The sequence below is a fragment of the Grampus griseus genome, assembly GCF_964374135.1.
Source record: "Grampus griseus genome assembly, chromosome: 8".
Classification (NCBI taxonomy): Eukaryota; Metazoa; Chordata; class Mammalia; order Artiodactyla; family Delphinidae; genus Grampus; species Grampus griseus.
In genome coordinates, this window is record NC_139002.1 from 86,944,075 (window position 1) to 86,965,381 (window position 21,307).

The 21,307-nt window shown below is 38.4% G+C and overlaps 2 protein-coding genes across 3 annotated transcripts in view; one reads left to right on the plus strand and one right to left on the minus strand.

Annotated features, from left to right (window-relative positions):
• Positions 1-385: 385 nt before the first annotated feature.
• APIP (APAF1 interacting protein) lies at positions 386-19,811 on the minus strand. Its single transcript, XM_082660963.1, has 7 exons — positions 19,666-19,811; positions 12,641-12,741; positions 8,094-8,142; positions 6,789-6,906; positions 5,214-5,349; positions 1,901-2,068; positions 386-1,285 (listed from the first exon to the last, which is right to left on the minus strand). Exons 1-7 carry the CDS (start codon positions 19,720-19,722, stop codon positions 1,186-1,188), a joined length of 729 nt encoding a protein of 242 aa, XP_082517089.1. The 5' UTR covers positions 19,723-19,811; the 3' UTR covers positions 386-1,185.
• A 241-nt stretch (positions 19,812-20,052) lies between these two features.
• Positions 20,053-21,307, plus strand: part of PDHX (pyruvate dehydrogenase complex component X) — a 77,441-nt gene continuing 76,186 nt past the window's right edge. The window contains exon 1 of one of the 2 annotated variants that reach the window (XM_082660688.1): positions 20,053-20,215. In XM_082660688.1, the coding sequence (XP_082516814.1) occupies positions 20,089-20,215 (127 nt within the window). In that variant the 5' untranslated portion in view covers positions 20,053-20,088. The remainder of the gene's footprint in view (positions 20,216-21,307) is intronic. The other variant, XR_014297110.1, reaches the window with a different exon arrangement.

Here is a 21,307-nt window from a genome sequence, read left to right on the forward strand (position 1 = left end):
TGATGCGGGGGGGTAAGATACAAGGGGGTTAGGATGTTTCCAATAAAGTGGTGAAAATGCTGGGCCATCATCTATGCTTCATAAGGAAGGAAGCAAGGATATGAAAGGAGTCATGGACAATGACAAATGGTAAGATCAAGGGACTGGAAGTCTGGATGAGGTTAAAGACTTGCTGGAGTGAAAGAACTGGGGTAAATGAACTCAAATGGTTCAAGACGATAAACCGAGAGAGGGGTGTATGAGGTTATAATTTAGAAGATGGTGTATTAGTTTCTCTCCCAATTAAATAAAAGCATTAACCAAATAAAACCTTAAGATCAAGATGGTGTTGCTTTTGGCTACATTAAAAAAAAACACTTTCTGATTACATCTCTGGGTTGGTCACAGTTTATTTGGCTAGGAGAGTTTGAGTTAATATCACTTGATTTGAATTTTACAACAGATCCCAATATAAGATGAGTGCCCTGGGTTACAATATAGGCAAGCACTACAGCATATAGGGGAAATCTATAAAATTGTTTTGACATCAACATTGAGGGATATATATGTCCTTGACTTTTCATATAAATTTATGATATCAATATTAAAATAAGAAAATGCTCATTCTGTAATTAAGTAGACATTTTCCAATGAATTCTATTATCCTAACAACTTTAAAGAGTAATAGGAATTCTCTGGGAGTATATATAAAAAAAATTAAAGGAAAATATTTTGCTGTTAAGGGGTTTAGAAATAAACACAAAAAACATTCACTATAAAATTTTTATTCCATTGTATTGCCATTTAAAATACAAGAATAGGGCTTCCCTGGTGGCGCAGTGGTTGGGAGTCCACCTGCCGATGCAGGGGACACGGGTTCATGCCCCGGTCCGGGAAGATCCCACATGCCACAGAGCGGCTGGGCCTGTGAGCCATGGCCGCTGAGCCTGCGTGTCCGGAGCCTGTGCTCCACAACGGGAGAGGCCACAACAGTAAGAGGCCCACGTACCGCAAAAAAAAAAAAAAAAAACAACCAAAAAAAACAAGAATATAAGCAAATATCATCCAGTTGTCAGAAGATCTGCAGCATTTAGTGACAAATCAATAGCTTCATGGAAATTTTCAATTCATTAAAAAAATACCTGAGTCATTTAAGTAATAATTAAGATGAGCTTTGTCTCTACGTATAATAAACTTCCACTTGGCTTATACAATTCCATTTTCTCCAACGGGAAGCTGTGTAGGATCCAGTCCTACCTTCTTCATTGATACGGCAACATCAAATAAATAGTCATAACACTCACACCTGTTAAAAAATAAAAGCAAAAAGAACTAAAAGTGTTCAGTGAAAAGAGAGTTCTCCAATCCTAACAATCACATTTTTCCTCTGCATCAAGTTAACCCTGTTCCTAGCAGATTTTTTTTTCTTTCCTCAATTCTAGGCAAGTTTCTCTTAGTCTGTCTCCAACATTATTAAAACACGGAATCATACTGAATCATGCCACCATACTATACACTTCTCAGGAAATAAAAGGGAGTTTAAAATATACTACTTATGTGAATTTAAATTTTTTATTATGTGCCATTTTTTGAAATAAATACAGCAAATCTTAATGCAACTTGGGTTAGCTTTATTCTAGCCCTCAACTCAGAGAACAAGATCTGTAAATCCTTCTTTGTATCAAAGAACATAGTGCCTTGCCAAATAACAGCTCATCTGAAAAATATTTCTTAACAAAAGAATATATAATACAAATAAAATATCTAGAAATAATTAATGATAAACTATTTAAATTTAAACCAATTTGACCAGTAACACACAAAAAAATCATACTCCGTTTTCAATCATAAAACACATTTCATTCTCTTTTAGAGTGTGGTGACTTGCCCCGGACGTTCTTTGGTTTCGGTTTACACTTACATGCTTTTAGCCTTCTCCCACGTCTCTCCCCAGACATAGACTCCATGCCGTCTGACTAGTACTGCACAGGAGTCTGGGTAATCATTCATTGCTCGGGCCATTCGCTCTTCGAGGTCTTTCTCCTCAGGTGTATTCTCAATAATGGGTACTACTAACATATCATCATATCTATTAAGACAAAACAAGCCATTTGCTTTCCTTTTTAAAACAAATAAAGGCATTCATATATAAAATTTATATTTCTCTCAAATAACAAGTTAGACGTTCTCTTTATATCTGAAAAGCCACTCCAAATTAGGAACAAGATGTTGCATGTTATTCTGTGTATCTTGTATCAACAACTGTATCAAGAGACACCTTGGGAATTTGGCAGGCATTGTTCCAATCCTAAGTATAAGTGGCAGAAATTTGTACAGGATACCAAAACCTAACAAAGAAATTATCAAGATCATACAAGTATTTCCCTGAAGGATAGAGAATCACAGTAGTTTTAACAGGAGATGAGAAATGATAAATTTCAGAATTAGAAGCATAGGAAGGATTAACAATTGAACTACTTATTAAGGCAGGAATTTCCCAACGATACAAAATCATTCTGTTCTATCTCTGCAGGACCCAAAAGTGTCTTGGATAGACAAATAAATAAATGCAGGTGTGGTTTATGGCCCTGGGATAGCAAAAACCTTTTGGAGCTAACTATTAAAGGTATGACAATATTTTCAGAACGTTCTCAAATCTGTGACATTAGAACTTCTTTACCTTATTTTTAGTAAGTACATGTGATGAAATCAGAATATGCATTTTTCATTTTTGTTTCTGCAGTAATATTTAAGCAAATAGCTTGTTACTGGTAAAACTATGTCTATTTGTGAGGTCATTTACAACCAATCAAAACTCAGACATGTTTTCCTTTTAACATGAATTTCTCTTGCCTTGTTAATGTTACATCTGCTTTTCAACTACCTCTGTGATGGCTAAACTTAACCAAAATAAGTTCTATCCATATATTATCAGAAGTTACTACTTTAGGGAAGGTACAGACTGAGTAGCTGTCATGTGATAAAGAACCTGGCCAACCATTATCAGGAACAGTACGAGGTTGCCCATTACTTCACTTAAGTAAAATAGAGGTAATTATAAAATATCCTTAAATGTGGAAGGAATAAATTGCTAGTCCCAAATCTTTCCTAGTATTGGCCAGGAGAACCACAAACTTATATTTTCCTCTACCATATACCGAACAGTCAGAAATATCTCCAGGTGCAAAATAATTCACAGCAAAATAAGACCTGAGGAACAGAGCCAGGGTAGTCCTTTGACCATCAAACAGTATTCTTTTCATTCTACCATAGGCATGTTGCATCCAAAAGGTACAACAATTATAGTTAACATGGTAACCTCCCCCGATAAGAATTAGGCATTTGAAAGTTATAGTTTTTTTTAAGATGGACTTAAAAATTTAAAAAGTAGAATAGAAAATGTAAAAACTCCATTCTTTCTTACTCATCCACCTTTTATTGCCCCTTCTTTTGACTGGACACTTAGGATTCTCCCCAAATACTGATGAAGTATCACTGCCCCTGAGCTGTGATAATGACCCTGTTACTGATTTCCCAGCCAGGTTCAAAGAGAATTGCAAAAGCATGTCAAAAAACTTTGTACTCTTTAAATTCTGAGACATTCAAAATAATATATAAAGTGTATACATTGTGATGCATAACAAATGACATCTTTTCATTCATGGCATTTGTTTTTCCACAAAATTCCAAAGGCTCTCTATTGTGCTCCGCTCCTCTCCACCGTCTCACACGTTCTTCTGACTTTTTTTTTTTTTTTTTTTTTGCGGTACTTAGGCCTCTCACTGTTGTGGCCTCTCCTGTTGCGGAGCACAGGCTCCGGACGCGCAGGCTCAGCAGCCATGGCTCAGGGGCCCAGCCGCTCCGCGGCATGCGGGATCTTCCCGAACCGGGACACAAACCTGTGTCCCCTGCATCGGCAGGCAGACTCTCAACCACTGCGCCACCAGGGAAGCCCCTTCTGACCTATTTTTATTTCTTCACCAAAGCAATCAAATGCCGATGAAACTGATAGCACACATAATGCCTCTCCTTCAAGACCCAGATATGGGAAAGGCAATATGCGGCTATGCTTTTTTTAGTATGTACATTTTCATAATTTAAATATTTAACTTTTGTAAATAGGTGTTTCCCAGTGCTGAGGAATGCTTTAGGCACACAATAAATATTAACTAAAATCAAGTCCAATTAACTTCTCAGCACACTAGTTTAAACACATACAGTCTATTATGTGCAGTAACAGTAAGATATTGCTGTAAGAACACTTCAGAAAAACTGGCACCCTTTTCCTCTAAACAAGGCAAAGTGGATTCAGCCCCTTTAGGAAATTGGGAAGGGTGAAGGCTCAGGAACAAGAATGCCTGTACATTCAAACAAAATGCCGAGCCTGTCCCTGAGCCCTGGGAACGTGTTTCTTCATGTCACTACTCTAGATTGACAAATAATTGCTACATTTTTGTGGGCTGGTGGGTTTAGTTGATTTTATCCAGAAGGCCTCTATTCTATACTATCTATGCCAGTTTCCACACTGAAAAATTATAAATGTATAGAGATCTACTTAATTAAAATAATTATAAAACTTTTTTAAAAATGAAAATATTCCAGAAATACTACATGAGATCAAAATGAAGCATAAGATTTAGTCAGAGCTGAAACTTCCTGAAGACAAAGTGAAGGTGAGGAGAGCTTGCTCTTGGGGTTCTTCAATAAAGGAACACACTCTTTCCAGCTCTGTAGATATCTCAGCCAGGATTTTTGCATTTTACTCTGACAAACATTTAATTATTCATGTTGGCAATAATTTACCAAGGCTGGGTTGGGGATGGGGAAAAGGAGGGGAGGCATCTGATTTGTGTCACTGAGAATAGATCTGGAAGTATAATATTAAGGGGGGTACTATCTAACACAGATCTACAACATCTCATTAAATACATAAAAAGATCAGTATCCTGTTTATTACAAGAAGGAGAAATACTGTTCAAATTTTTTTTTTTTTTTTTTTTTTTTTGCAGTACACAGGCCTCTCACTGTTGTGGCCTCTCCCGTTGTGCAGCACAGGCTCCGGACGCGCAGGCTCAGCAGCCATGGCTCACGGGCCCAGCCGCTCTGCGGCATGTGGGATCTTTCCGGACTGGGGCACGAACCCGTGTCCCCTGCATCAGCAGGTGGACTCTCAACCACTGTGCCACCAGGGAAGCCCTGTTCAAATAATTTAAGCAAAAAATAGGGGAAAATACCTGTAATACCCTCCTGAGATACATTTCTTTATTCCTTTGATCATCTCTTGATGTGTAATTTTAAACTCCCTTCCTGGGAAAAGAAGGGTGGCCATGACAGCAGCTTTAGAGTGGGTATGAATCACAGCACCTGCTCCTGGAGGGGGAAGAATACAGTTATATGCTCAGTGAAAACTAAATTGCACCTTTTAAAGAAAAAAATATATACACATAAACACACACACTTATTTGTATATGGCTCTGGACTCGTTTTTCTTGGCATGGAATAATAAGTTGGCAGCGGGTAGGAGGGGAGAAAGGAAGAGAGGAAAGAGAACTACTGATAGAGAAGTCAGAAAGCACAAGGAAAAAAAATTAAGCTTTATCCAGCATCAGGACAACGCACGATACTTTACACATGCTCAAGAAATATCCTTTACATGGTCTGAAATACAACTATAATGACTGTGGAGATCATAATCATAATACTACCACCACTCAATTAGGGATTCCTATGTGCCAGGCACTGGGCAAATCCCCTTTATAGATGTTATCTCTTCGTATCATCACAACAACCATCTCCCCCATTTAATGGTCAAGGACATGAGGCTCAGAGATGTTAAATAATTTGTCCATGGTTATTTAACTACGTTGTCCAACTAGACAGTAGTTGAAGAACTTGGATTTGAACCCAGTTTAGTCTGTCCCTTAATCATCAAGATATGCTTCATAGTGTAGGCCATATCTTAGTAACATAAGGGGATGGTAGGAATTTTAAGATATAGATGCAAGGGATTTACCTAAAAAAGAATTTGTTTGCTATAAAACTCAGTAATGGCTACTTTTGCAATGGGAAGTTTATTTAGCTTTTTGCTAGGAAAGATTCTTCATGCTGTTAGAATCTGTTGCTGAAGTTTCATCCTTTCAGTAGTAGCTGATAATGTCTGGGAACAGCACATGGCATGATTACTAACTCTATATTGATTTTATTCAGGGGCTATACTAAAGCATGGTCCTAATGACTTCATTGCTAAGGCTGAGCCAGTACTTCAGTTATACTTTCCTATTTTTACATTGTCCTCTAGGTTCAACCTTTCCAGGTTGGTTTTCTACCACAATTTCTGGGAATTAAAGTAAGAGTCCTATTTTTATCATAAAGTAAATTTTTCAATCACTCCTACTGAAGTGAAGAAAAGGTCATGATTTTCCCTCATTTGTATTTTGATTAACTTCTACTACAAGTTCCCAGAGATATAACTCTGAACTAAGAGTAGGAATTGGATTGTAAATATAATATTTAGTTGGCTAACTTGACAATCTAGTGGAATCATATTGATCTAGGTTGGAATTCTGGCCCCAATACTCACTGGCTGTTTATTTTGGGAAAATCTTCCCAGAGCCTCTGTCCTCTCATATATAAAATGAGGTAATAATGGACCTCCCACAGAGGCTGATGTGAGGACTGAATGAGTTAACATATTTAAAGTCCTTGCACATAGCAGGTATTCAAGAACTGTGAACTACAACAACAATTGCCATTATTTACAGGAGCCTACTCTGCAAATATTCTTTACGTTGAATACATTTTCTGCCTACCTCTCATTGTGTAAGCATTCATGAAAAGAGGAGTACACTGGCTTTTTTTAAGATTCTTATATGGTGGAGGTCCACTTATGTCCTTTTCATTGATGTCACAAACAAACATGTCTTCAGGCTATTTAGAGGGGGAAAAAGAAAAGAAGAAGGCTTATACAATATCAATTAGAAATGTCCCCTTTCTTGTGTGTGTGTGTGTGTATATATATATATATATACACACATATACACAATTCCATTTATATATAGTATATATAAACAGTGCTAATATATATACATATTTAACTCATATTTTAAATATTTATATAATTATAGTTTCTCTCTCAAAATTTTTTAGCCATTTTGAAAAATAAAAAAATGTTTTCTACTAATAAAAATCATCTCAAGAAAGTTAAAAAAATCGACCTTTAGAATTTGAAGAAAAAAGTGATATGGAAAATTTAATATGCATGTAATGATGTTGATGTCATTTCATCAACTTAGTTTCTCAGCTTTGCCATGTAATTTCACAACTATATTTCAGAGAGACTATATATAATCATTTTAGAATGGGTGTTATAATTTTTTTCACATTTCATAATATAAGAGGAAAAATACAGAGTAAAATTTTCTTATCCCTTGAGAAACTTAACTGCTACTGAGAAATGTTAATCTCGATGACGTACTTTATTTTTAAAGTTCTAAGGAATTATGTAGATCCACAGGTTTTTCCTAGTAATACATGCGTTATCTCTGACTTGTAACTTTCGTTTACCAGGGTTTATTACAAACTACAATATAAATGTTTTATTAATGAAGCACTATGCCTTAGACAGAATTAAGTATTATGTGCTTGTTTTAACTCTATTCTGGGTTTATTCTAGCATTAATACAGAATGGGTCTTCTCAAAATGTTGATACAAAGTTTTATAACTTTAAATTGAAAGAGCTTTGCCATTATTAAATATGAATCAGTTTGGTCCATTTGAGACCACCAATCTGATTACCCTATTAGCCTGATAAAGATGGTGTTATAATGCTGCAAAGTTAGAATCATTTTTTATTATGACTTAAGATTGCACTATTCGCTTTTGCCCTCTAGAGGCTGAATGAGAATTCAAAACACCTGATTGCAAGCAGGATCCTTAACACCTTAAAAAATTTTAATAGTTACTTAACAAATGTTTGTTGATTAGTATTTAAATCATCACAATATAACCTCCCTTCAAAACTAAGATTTCTTTTAATATTAATTCCATTTCACAAAACAATAATCAAGTAGAGAAGAACAGACATTTGGGTTTAAGAAGTATCCCTTTACCATACCTGAATGCGTTCCTTTTGCACTCCTGAAGGAGCAATGTAGATTTCATTGCTGGTAACACAAAATACAGAAATTGGTATTTATTTAACTCTAACGTTCTGCTTTTGCAAAAAGAAAAGTATACCCTTGCAGTCCAATCATTAATGATCTTTATAAATCAAGTCATACAAATAGCTGCTTTATTTAATTAATGGTGTAGGCTGTATAGAAAGAATACCAAATTAATTTTATAATGCTGGTGACACAGTGAAATGTTGATAGTTGCTTTTGTTACATTTTCATATATATTTCTTTATTTCCTTTTATGGTGCAAAATCAATGGTAACCAGGCTTTTATCTGGTTAGGGGAAATACAAATCTGAAAACATAAGTCTTTAGCATCTTTAAGCATGAATAAGCAGAGTTTATCTTACTATACATGGAACACAGTTATTCTAAAGTCCAATCAGGGGAAATATGCTCACTTGGAGTAGATCTCTGCTTGCAAGAAATCAGGGTTAATTTTATTGTTTGAAATGCTCTTATTATAAAACATGACGCTCAGAGACCTCTGCTGGATGGTTTGTTAAATTACAGCATTAACACTGGGCTACTTTTTGGGTGGAACAGTATATGCTTCCTAATTGAAAAACACTTCTATCTTGTGAAAATATTTGGTAACAAAGCCAGAACAATTGCAGAAAGTTAGAAATATAAAAGGCATGGCTACATCTGGAGATCTCTGTGTTACACAGCACATTGTGCTAAGGGAGATGCTATAACAATACCACTTACCACAAAGTGCTTTCAAACTTGCTCTGGAAACTAATCTAAAATCTTCTCTAAATTCTCTCCACCCTCAACAAAGGTCCTTTGGCTCATGTATCAGTTTCAGTTGCTGCCAGAGGGCGTTAAAGAACTGCCACATAATGCAAATGAAGGAAATACCAGCACCTGCGCGCTCCAGCGTCTGCCACTGAGGCATGGACATAGGGACACTGAATAAATATTAACTGTTTCCCAGTGAAAATGAGGATGACTGTCTATATTGAATTGAGCTATCGAAGTTGGGGTTACTAATAAACCTATAGACTAGGAACTTAAAAAAATTTAAGAAAGCACCTTTAAGGATCTACTGGTAAATTAAGGTCTAGAAAATAAATGCCTGATAATGGGAGTGAAATCCAAAGCAGAGTAAGCTTTGTTCAAGCATTCATTTTCACAAAGTACCTATTGCTTTAGAACTTTGTTGCATAAGAAAACCATAAAGTGGCACTCCTCTGGAACCAGTGGGAATGCATAGGGATCATTACTGTTAAAACGGCCCCTTATAAATACCAGGGATCCAAATCTTTTGTCCTCATGTAACATGAAAGAGACTCTAGAATCATGTGTGGTACCTAGTCCAGTCACCTCCGCTGGTAAGTGGACTTGTAGGTCTTCTTGTGTGCGGAGATATTTATGCAGTCCTGGGAACAGACTCAAATAAAGTTCGAAACAGTCTGCTGGTAAATAAACTCCACCTACGAAGTGGGAAAATCCAGGGTTTTTATTCAGTTTGTTCAAATAATTTGGGATGCTAAATGTCTTTTCTTTTTTTTTTTTGGCCATGCCACATGGCTTGTGGGATCTTAGCTCCCCGACCAGGGATTGAACCTGTGCCCTCAGCAGTGAAATCGTGGAGTCCTAACCATTGGACCGCTAGGAAATTCCCTGGTATGCTAAACCTATTTTTATTACTGCCTTTATAAAATGGAAATCAGTTTAGACTTTGATCAACTTTGAGTAATTAAAAGATTAGCTAAATAGGTTTTAGAAAAAAGTATACCTACAAAGAAGGAGATACATGGATAAAAATATTAATACAAAGATGACAGAGCCTTTATTTTAGGAGGGAAACATGCCAAAGACTAAAAGTGAAGTATTTACTTGGTACTGTAAGCCACAAACAAAAGCATTTTGAGTTTCAAGGTATTAAGCTTTAGAATTTATTTTCTCCATACTCCCTGCTCTTTCACAATGTGGTAAGCAGGTGAACAAAACACAAGAGTTTATAATACATGTTCAATTTTTATTTACTTAAAAAAAATCCTTTAAACCTTCCTATGATTCAATTATCTTGTCTACAATATAGGTTTATTAATTTTAATTCTAATAGCATACAACAGGATTAGTGTCTCTGACACATAAAAAAATAATGCTGTGAAAGACAGGAAACCAGCCTAAGTACAATGGCTGCTTAGTATCCTGGAATTGCCTTGATTACTGTTATTTTCTTGGTCCTCCATTTCTTCCTTCTGATTTAACTGTTATATGTGTCTTAAGCTATCTTTTTTTTTTTTTTTTTTTTGCGGTACGTGGGCCTCTCACTGCTGTGGCCCCTCCCGCTCCGGAGCACAGGCCCCGGACGCACAGGTTCAGCGGCCATGGCGCACGGGCCCAGCCACTCCGCGGCACGGACCCGTGTCCCCCGCATCGGCAGGCGGACTCCCAACCACTGCACCACCAGGGAAGCCCAAGCTATCTTTTATTATATACATTTTTGGCACCATACACCAATAGCACAAGCTGAACTGATAGTAGCCAAACCTTGGAATCAGTAAATAATTTCATATTCCCCAAAGGGCTTATTGCTAGAATTATTCTGGAAACACAATCTATTGGGTTTGTGCTTCATTCCAAATTTATTCGCTCTAAGCATCAGATAAAGAAAACCAAACTTTCACTAACATGAGAATAATACTGCTGATAAAATTATTGATATGGGTCTATGAAGTCATTTAAATATTAGGGAGAAAATTCAACATGTTACTACAAATTACCCACTCTACTCTGTAAAGCAAAAATTTAGTAAGATTCCAAATACAGTGCCATAAAACTGTGGCTGTTTTCACTTGTGACCTCCAGGAGGCTCCTCACCAATTAAGAAGCTGAGGAAAAAGCATTTTACAAACACAATGCAACTTCCCTATAAATTGATTGTAGTGCCATAAAGCCAATTAATTTTAAGAGCTGCCAGTGAGTGTTTTAGGGTGACCACACATAATTTTAGTGCATGGTTCTACAAAGAATTTTAGTTTTACAAAGAATATAGTCTTTTATCTCTTTATGATCAAAAATATTCCCTCTTGAGATCTGCAATGGTCCCTTACCTGCATTCTATTTTTAACTTAGCTGTTTTTTTTGAGCCAGTTGGAAAAGTTATTTTAACTCAGTTTGGTAGAAAGCTCTCTTTTGTACATATACAAACTATTTCTGCAAATGCAAAAAAAAAAGCAGTTAACTAAAGGCAATGTTTAGAATATAATTTATTATAAGTAATACAGGTGAGAAACCAAATTACTAGGACTCAACTCCTAAATGAATAAATGAAACAACAAGTGTTGTTATTATAGGACTTTGCTGTGAACAGATCAACTTGAAAGTTTTGGCAAAATAACTTGAAAACCTGCAAAATGCTGATTGACACATTAGCACTGGGTTGATGGTAAGAGAGGACGCACATGACGGATGTCCCATGTATTGATACCATATGGAACAGAACGTTTCCAGACTGAGAGCCTCCCTACACATGAACTGTGACATTTGTTTACTAAGGGCTCCCCTGTCATTTCCCACAGTTTAATTAATATTTCATGAATTCCTTGGTAATTTGAAGCAGATGAAATTTCAATGGCATCATCTTGTGGTATGCCATAAAATCCCCTTTGTTCAAAATGTTCTGATTACATTTTACATTCCGTTCTTTTCTAAACAATTCAACATTACATAAATATTGTAGTAATCCAATTTTGTTAAAGAAAGTGAATTAGGATAAAGAAATAAATCAAGTTACTCAGTTTTAACATTCAGCCTCCATACAATATTATTCCTAAAATATTTCAGGAGCAAATACATTAATCCTGTTCCAGAAACACTTAAGAGAGTGAGATTCCACAACCTCTATTTTCATTGTTAGTAGGTTACTTATTTCTTCACCCTCTTAAAGGAAAGACAGTGAGTAAGTCTAAAGAACAATTAACTACTATTCATTCCTTCTGTTTCAAGGCCAGTACCTCTTGTTTTGTCCTGTGAACAACATGGACCTGCAGGTGCTATGTCCATTAATAATGATACATGCATTTAGAAAGGCATATTGCCTTTTTTTGGACTCAAAAAAAATGTAATTTTTAGCATTTTAGGTGGTTAGTAATCTATATTTAAGTGACTTTAAAATATGTATCTGAACCTTTGAAACAAATCCTGTCTATCCCGAGGGGACCCTTGGTAGTTCCAGACATATGAACATACCCAGCAACATGTTATTTAACTTTGGTACTCCATGGACTGGGGACCAAATTATTCTGATTAGAAATTATGGTTCTTAAATCCTTAGATATTTATTATATCTGCAACATCTGCACAATTATTCCATTCAGTTATGCAAATACCTATTTCTCTATTTAGAAACTAAATACCTTCAGTATCATAAAACTGATCATTGGTTGTTCTTTGTACGTAATACATGTTAGGCTCTCTGTGGTCTACTTATATGGAGAATTCTCAGAAATGAAATCAGCCAGAAACTTACCCGTGCTTCAAGCTGATTCCTCCTCCAGTCCCAGTGACCCAGCCCAAATGGTAAAACTGTTTGCAGAGCTCTGGGATCAGGTATTTTGGATGTTCCTTGTCCTTAAAAAGAAGATAATGATTTCTAAAATAGACATCATTTTATCAAATGACTATTCTAGATGATATCTCTATTAAGAAACCAATTTAAGGAAGTTTAAGAAAATCTACCATAGAGAGGTACGGGGAGGGAGAAAATTATTACAAAATATATTTTGTTTTTAATGTTTGGAATGTGGATCTACTATATTATTTTGCAACCAGGAATTATTCAGGGCCATACAGTCTAATATTATGGAACAGGTTGCAAGAACAAGGTGGAGAAATGCCCAGATTATATTACAAAGTATCTACTGAAATGGCTGAAATAAAATAGGATCTAGTGCTGAAAGGGACATGCTTCAGTCTGTCCAGAAAATTTCTTTACACATAACATCTTATTCAATTAAGGCATGATATACATGATATACTATGATAGTTATTTATTATCTGTGTTGGTTCAATTTTATTTTTATTCTAAAAATGTCCTTTTTTTCATAGCAATTGTATTGTTTTCTCTTATTACAAAAGCAATATATACGTATTATGGAATTATAAAGTCAAGAAATAATATAAAAAGCACTCAGAAACAATCATAATTAATACTTTCTAGGCCCAATCCTATGAAGATATATGTTGGGATAAACACTGAGCCTTATTTATTTATTTATTTATTTATTTATTTATTTATACTGAGGTATAATTGACATAGAACATTATATTAGTTTCAGGTGTACAATATAATGATTCCATATTTGTATAAATGGTGAAATGATCAGTACGATAAATCTAGTTGAAATAAGAGCCTTACTTTTAAATGTCTAATGATTACCTCTTTAGAAAACAAAACAAGGCGTTTCCTCCTCTGTTTTAAAGCTAAAATTAATGGAAACAAAAACTATAATAAAGAAATACAATGAATTCCATTTTGGCAGTATAATATACAACCTTACCTTGAAAACAAGTAAAACTGCTGAATAAGTCATTCAAAAAATATTTCAAAATATACTGCTGAGCTGGCAAGAAAATAAGGTTTCACAGCCATAAAAGAAACAAGAGTGAGTCTACCTGGGAGGGAAGTGAGATCCAAAGCCCTAATTTCCCTGAAGGTATTTGCAAATCTCTGGTGACCTCTTCAATTTTGATAGCTATGCCTGTCACTAGAAACACAAGATAAAGCCTTGGGTGTGCTCAGAATAGGGCATCTAATAGAAAATCCCTACATACACATGGGACCCCAAGGGGCTATACCCTCCAGGTGAAAGTGAACAAGAAGTAGTCACACTGTGCAGAGAAGCACAGCTAGCAAACCTGCATATATAAATCTTGGCACTGGGTAAAGGGGAAAAAAACATCTTTGAGTCCAAAGAGGGATTATTATTGAACAGACTAAATTTTCAGCTATTTAATTGGATTTCTGAAATTATGATATTTTCCCAAATTCATTGTTAATATTTTACATACACATTTTATTTTAGATAAATACTACGAATGATCATTTGATGGAGTAGACTTAAATATATAAAATTAAAAACATGGGAATGTTGACATTTTTTAAAAGTTCTGATTGAACACAGGCTTAGGAGTTAATGGACACAAAGGCAAATCTATATTACACCATTTATTGCTTACGTGACCTTGGGCCTCAGTTTACTCATCCATTAAATAAGAACATTATGAGGATTAAAATGAGATATAATGGATACAAAGCATGAAGCACAATGTGTGACACAGTCAACATTCGTTTCCTTCCCATTTTAACGAGTTAAAAATTCCTGAATTAAAATTAAAGTTATATTGGTCTTTCTTACATCTTTCCTTATGAAATCTAGCCAAAATTACCCATGCCCTGTATAATTTGCTATTTCCTTTTTTAGGGATATAAGTGATATTTTAATTACATATTAAATTACAGCTAATGAGAAGACTCCTGCAGTTTTCCAATCCTTAACCATCAACTTGCAGGGCACGTTGCAAACATTATAGAAAACAGTCTGTTATTAAGGGCCTCCCCTTTCCCTTTTGTCTTTCCAGTACTGAGGTATTAGAACAATTGGCCTGTTTCATGCTACAGGAATAACAATGGTAAGGCAGCTGTTGTTAATAAAGTTTCATTCAATCGCTCAAACCCACAAAATTACAATTTCAAGAAAAATAATCACTTAGCAGCAGGAACCAACAGAGATACTTAGTAAAAATGCAGTCATTTAAGTTATCCAGAATAATAAGAAAAGTAAAAATTAAAATATGTATTTTAATAAGAATTCACAAGAAAGAAAAGGTTTAGTTAGTATTTAGCTCTTCCCTGAATGTCAATATTACTTGCCTGTTATTGTTAGGTCTGTTAGAATAAGAATTTTGAAAGACATATCTAAAGATGGATTACAATCAACTTCTTACAGTAGAGGTTCCATACAGTGAGAAAGAAACATTTAACAGTATTTTGTATATACTTTCAAAACATTAAAGCCTAAACAGTTTTTGAATCAATACTTCATTTCCCCAATTTTTCAATCTAGTTATTTTAAGGAAATCAGCCTCGAATGTCACTGAGATACCTGCTCACAGCCAACAATGGCTCTAATCCCTTCCCCCACCTTTTCTTTCAATTTAAGCATAATAGAGGCATTATTCCTCAGAGGTTTTCTCAAGGGACTCTTAACAAACATAAAATGAACACGTGTCAAATGTATTTAGCCCATCAATTAAATGAGGGAACCAAAAAGATGATACAACGGTGTCCAAAGAGAATTCAAAACACACACACATAAAAATAATCAGGAATCCTGGATTTACAAATAAATGATATAGAAAAACTGGACAATATCCGCTGAAGCAATAAGTTGAATCTCTATAAGACAACTTGCCTTTCTATGAAAAATAATCATCTGCATTACTGTCAGCATTCTACAATTCATAGACCTGTAAAATAGCGTAAAGATAGCCCCAAGACACCTAGTGGTCTTTTTTGATCATTTCAGCCTTGCAGAATTTTTCCTCGCACTGGCCTAAGAATGGACTGTATACAGGCACAGTCAAAGTGTCAGCATTTTCTCTGTCTCTGGTCTTTGTTTCCTTCTGCACTTCTGATTCATTCTCCTCGTTGCATACTGGTTTTCTCTGCAACTTCACCTCCACTCAAAGCCCTATTTCTCCCTCCTACCTTCACTACACTTAAAAACTCTTCTTACGGGGCCTCCTTGGTGGCGCAGTGGTTGAGAGTCGGCCTGCCAAGGCAGGGGACACGGGTTCGTGCCCCGGTCCGGGAAGATCCCACATGCCTTGGAATGGCTAGGCCTGTGAGCCATGGCCGCTGAGCCTGCGCGTCCGGAGCCTGTGCTCCGCAACGGGAGAGGCCACAACAGTGAGAGGCCCACGTACCACAAAAAACACAAAAAACAAAAACTCTTCTTACCAGTTAAGCACTGACTAGAAATCAGAAGACAAGGAGGCTGGCTTTAGCTTTGACCCCCACTACAGCGAGTCTGTGACCCTTTCTGGCTATCAGTGTCCTTATTTTAATAATCTGGATCAGTGATTCTTAGACTTCTGAATTTCAAGACCGGTAGTTTTTGTTGCTGCTTTTAAAATTTTAGGGACTGACATAAGGTTACCAGTTAATGACATTGGTTATATTTAACCATCCATTATCACATTTTTCAAAAAGGAAAGTGTATTTTTAACATAAAAAAAGTAGAAGGATAATGTTGGAATGAAACATAGTCCTTTAAATGAATGCAATTAATTTTGTGAAATTCACTTTACCATCGTCCTTATTTTTCTTATTTTGTAAGAATTGAGTAAAAGCTCTCACGGACACATATTTGGGGAGGATTAAAGTTATCTTTTCCTATTTGGTCTCCTTGCCTACAATTTCTCCTTTTTCTTCTTCTCCGGCTTACCCTTCACTCTATTATTAGTACAAAAATAATAACACTACTTTGATCACTGAACTCCCTTCCTCAAACCATTTAATGTTCAAATTATCACCCCCTGGGTCTCTTATTTAAGTCCATCTGCTTTCTTGCTCCAATTTAACTTTTCACATATTTTCTTTCACTTTTTTACATACATCTCTCAGTTCTAGTCAACCTAGTTGTGGTAATCAACCTCCAGGATGGCTCTCCCTGCTTCCTGGTATTCACATCCTCATGTAGAGTTCCATCCCACATTGTACCAGGCTGGTCTGTGTGAAGACAGACTAAGATGTGACAGTATGTCACTTCTGATGGCAGGTTACTAAAGCCTACAGCTTCTGTCTTGGTTGCTCTCTCCTGGATCACCTGCTCTGGGGGAATCCAGCTGCCATGTTGTAAGGGTACTCAGCCTACGCAGAAGGCCATAGAGTGAAGAACTGAGGCCTCCAGCCAATAAAATGTGAGGAACAGAGGCCTGCCAATAACTTTGTGAGCTTGGAAGCAGATCCCAGCTGCAGTCAAGCTTTGAGATACCTGAAGCTCCAGCTGACAGCTTGACTGCCAACTCATGAGAAACCCTGAGCCAGAACCCTGAGCTAAACTCTCCTGGATTCCTAATCATCAGAAACTGTGTGAGACAATGATTGTGCATTAAGCCTAAGTTTTGGGATACTAGCTGTGCAGCAATAGATGACTAAGACACATTTTCTTGCCAGCCAAGAATACATCTTTTTCTCTTTGCACTGTTATTGCTCATGCTGGATCTCCAATTATCCCACCTCTAGCTGTCAAACTCTTGCTTGTCAGCCTTTACACCAGGCTTCCTACCCACTTCCCCTATGATTCCTTCTCTCATCTTCTCCGCAGGAAGTGATACTTCCTCAAACTCTGTGCCATGGCATTTGCTCTGTGTACCTTTTTTTGGTATCTATTATATAGCCCTCTCATTCATTCATTCAACAAACCTTTACTGAAGGCCCTGAATAAATAAATACGAGTAAGAGAAAATCCTTACCCTTGAGGGCTCAAACTCTAGTAAAGAAGTTAACAGCTGTGAAACGACAAAGCAATATATAAAACAAGATGGTCCAGGGCATTATGGGAACAGAAGCTACTGGTGGGAGGGGGCAGGAGTTGGGAAAAGCTTCATAGAGCAAGGGATGCTGAGTTAAGTTTTAATGAAGGATGGCCAAGTATGCAGGTAGGTGAAGAGGAGAAAGGGCATTTCAGTCAGAGGGAACTCTGAGTAGTTGGAACCAGAATTAGGTTCTATGGGATGGAGGGGGGAGGGAAAAAGACTGTAAGGACCTTTCCTCTAAGGACCAACCATCTATGCTATAGATGGCTGATAACTGCTGAGTAGTTTTAAGTAGATAGGATGATGATAGGATCATACTTTGTTTTTGAAACGTATCTACAGTGGCAATAAAGAGAAGAGGCTGAAGCATGACAACCAAGGAAGCAAAAGACCAGACCAGAAGAAGGATGTGGAAATAATTTCAAACTGAAATTGTAAGGTGGTGATGGTGGAGATGGATTTGGAAGATAATTAAGAAGTTAAAAAGAAAGGGTGGGCTTTGGGTGAGAAGACTGAAAAAAAGGAAGGCTTAGAGGAATTCTAAGTTTCAGTTGGCTGAGTAGCTAAGTGGGTAGTGATACCAGTCATAAGTATTCCTTGAGTGTCTATGTACCAAGCACTTCCTGGGAATTCAGCCATGAACAAGACAAAGTCTCTGCACTAAAGGAGTTTATACTCTAGGGGGTAGTTTAAAAAAAAACGATGTCGACTGAAAAAAAATGCACAATGTGACAGTTAAGTTTAATTGGGGGCAAAATAACCCGGGAGGGAGCCTCTCAGCTCATAGGAACTGCTCCAAAGCGGTGGGGTGGGGGGGAGGTCAGTAGAGACGTGATTTTAGTGAAGGGGGGTTACATGGAATCAAGCACAGTGAGAGGCCCGCGTACCGCAAAAAAAAAAAAGTAACTATCTGAAGTCCTGTTCTTCCTCGAACATCTCATTCCTACCTGCTCTCTGAACTCCTTTCAGGGTGTGTTGAAGGTCAACCACTCCAGTAGATAGTGACCTAAACCTTGCAGAGGCAGACAGTGTACGACAATTTTAGTTGGCAGTGAAAAGAGGAAAAAATAAATAAGCTGTAATAAGTGGGGAAAAAGGAAACAAGGGACTTTGCTAATCTGTGTTAAGCCACTTATTTGCACAAGATAGTGGTTGACAAGTATTTCCCAATAAAATATGTCATGTTACTACTTTTTAATTGGGGCGTTCAGCCCCGAAAGAGAATAACAGGAGGAATAAGGACTTTCCCTGTATCTTAAGCAAGGCTTCTCACATTGTAATTGTTTATTCGTCTAGCTCTCCTCCAAACCCCAGGCCATGGTCTTAATCACCACCCTGAGCACGTGGGTGTTCCATAAAATTCTTAGTGCGCAGAAGTGAATGAAAAGTTATGAGCAGCCTGAGGGTGGATTTTCCTTTGACTTCTGCTTAAGGAAAAATCCTTTTCACGATCATCCCATAATCAATCTAAACCGAGACAGGCGAAGAGCAACTGTGCAGATAAAAAGTGCCGGCTACAGTCCGCAGATCTGGCTCGGAGTACGTTTCCGAGTATCTACTGGGCGGCAAACGTCGGGCTGGTCGCCAGGGCGCAGAAAAGAAGCTCGAGAGCACAGTCTTAGCTTCATTTCCACTCCAGAGCTTCACGTTTCCCAGCTTGGTCTGTCTTCATGTTAAGTTGTTTTGAAACACACACGAAAGACGCCCGACGCTCTCCTCCTTTATTTTTCCGTTTTCAACGTTTGGTGCCCAACCCCCGCCATCCAAGAATCCCATCGCTGGAAGGAGGCCCGCCTCGGGGTCCGGGGCCTCAGGTCTGCACGAGGAACGGAAGCGGCGGCGCGCACGGGTCGCGTCCGAAACGGCCTGAAGCCCCACCCGACCTGCACCCCGCTTCCGCCGTCGCCCAGCGCCGGCGCCTCGCCTCCTGGGAATACAGTGCCCCGCCCCTACCTGCGCGCGACACTGCAGTGAGCAACAGTCTCCCTCCGGAGCGTGACAGCTAGACATGGCCCGGACGAGGGGTACCCGCGCCCTCCAACCTCACAGCTTTGCTTCTGGCGCTCCGCCTGGGTTGACGCGGCAATGGCCGAACTGCAATCAGGCGGCCCTGAGGGCACCCTGGGGGCGGGGCGGACAAGGCGAAAGGCGGGTCTGGGAGGGCCTCGCTGCCTGGAGACCCAACCGCGGAGCCGCCTGACCGGGAGGCGGGGCCAAGCTGTTGGAGGCGGGGCTAGAAGAGCTTGATTCCAAGGCTCAGAGGGGCGGCTGGCGTCCAGGGGGCGTGTCCAACAGGGTGGGAGGCGGGGCCTGAGAGGGCCTTGATGACTGGGCGATCAGGCTGTGCAGAGGGCAGCCCGGGAGAAGGCCGGGAAGATGGCGGCCTCCTGGAGGCTAGGCTGTGATCAACGGTTGCTGCGTGGGCTGGTTAAGGGGGCTGCTGTGTGGTCTGCCGGCCGTGGAGCTAGTTGGAGATGGTTTCACAGCACGCAGTGGCTGCGAGGTGAGTGGCTGGGGCTCGCACAGCTTCTGTGTATCTGAGCAGTGGGCCTGGAGCTGGAGCTTTTCGATTGAAGGCCTGCATCTGGGTGTGAGTTGCCAGGGGCTCACTGTTCCCTTGGCTTTTTCTCGGGGAGGAGTCTGCTGACTTGGCCTACTGCATGCCGCAAAGGGCTTTTGAGTAAACTAGGAGAACTTGATTCCGTCCCTGGCCGCCTGGGTGATATGGCTTCTCCGTGACCTTGCCTTGGAATTTGGGTTGTGAGGCATCTCTCGGGCCTTTTCCCAGTCACATTTCAGGTTTCTTTAGAGTTGTTAGGTTGACCAAGTTTGTTGAGATTTAAACGTCACCGTTAGCCGTTTTTATTCATTCTCCTGACCTGTCTCTGTTGGGAGACCTTCGAGGCCAGTTGGGTTGCTCCACGCGACGACTGTGGTAAAGGACCCAATTTGTAAATGTCCAGCAATTAGACATAGGTCGGGAAGAATGTTTAACCAAAACATGAGCCTGAAAGAGTGAAAATTTAGGAGTGGAATCTTACCAAGAAGATGTCGACTTAAAGACATACAACATAAGAGTTGTGAGTTAAGTTTTATTCAGCGGCTTACTGCCGATTATAGCACGGGAGACAGCCACTCAGCTCCGAGGAACTGCTCTGCAGAGGTAGGGGGGAAGCCAGATTGTATATGAATTTTTTTGTCTAGGAAATACTTACAGTCAAGTATGTATCTTGGTAAAAGATTACTGCTAATCACAAAGAACAGATATCTCATGTTAATGGTTTTAGTATATTTCTACGAATAGGAAGATGTAAGAATCCAGGGTCATTGAAATTCTTCCTGAGATATGCTTCGAACTATCTAAGGGCCTGTTTATCCAAAGCAGAGTGCTTCATCCTGAATTACTCTCAGGTCGCACTGTGGCTGGGCAACTTGAGTGGGTTATGACTTAACCCTTGTAGAACTGGATAGTCATTGAAATTCTTCTTTGTTCACAAAATTTATTATAGAAAGTTGTCATTAAAGAGTGGTATTGACACAATTAACATAATTCTTATAGTGTTTAATACTATGTAATATAGTGTGCCCGGCATTA

Bases quoted from the DNA above. Each gene is read 5' to 3' on its own strand.
- APIP (XM_082660963.1), bottom strand. From the start codon at position 19,722: ATGTCTAGCTGTCACGCTCCGGAGGGAGACTGTTGCTCACTGCAGTGT. The intron at 8,143-12,640 runs GTAAGTTTCTGG...TTGTGTTACCAG, and splicing joins GGAATCAGCTTGAAGCACGG to CAATGAAATCTACATTGCTC. The intron at 6,907-8,093 runs GTATGGTAAAGG...CCCTCTAAATAG, and splicing joins TGCAAAAGGAACGCATTCAG to CCTGAAGACATGTTTGTTTG.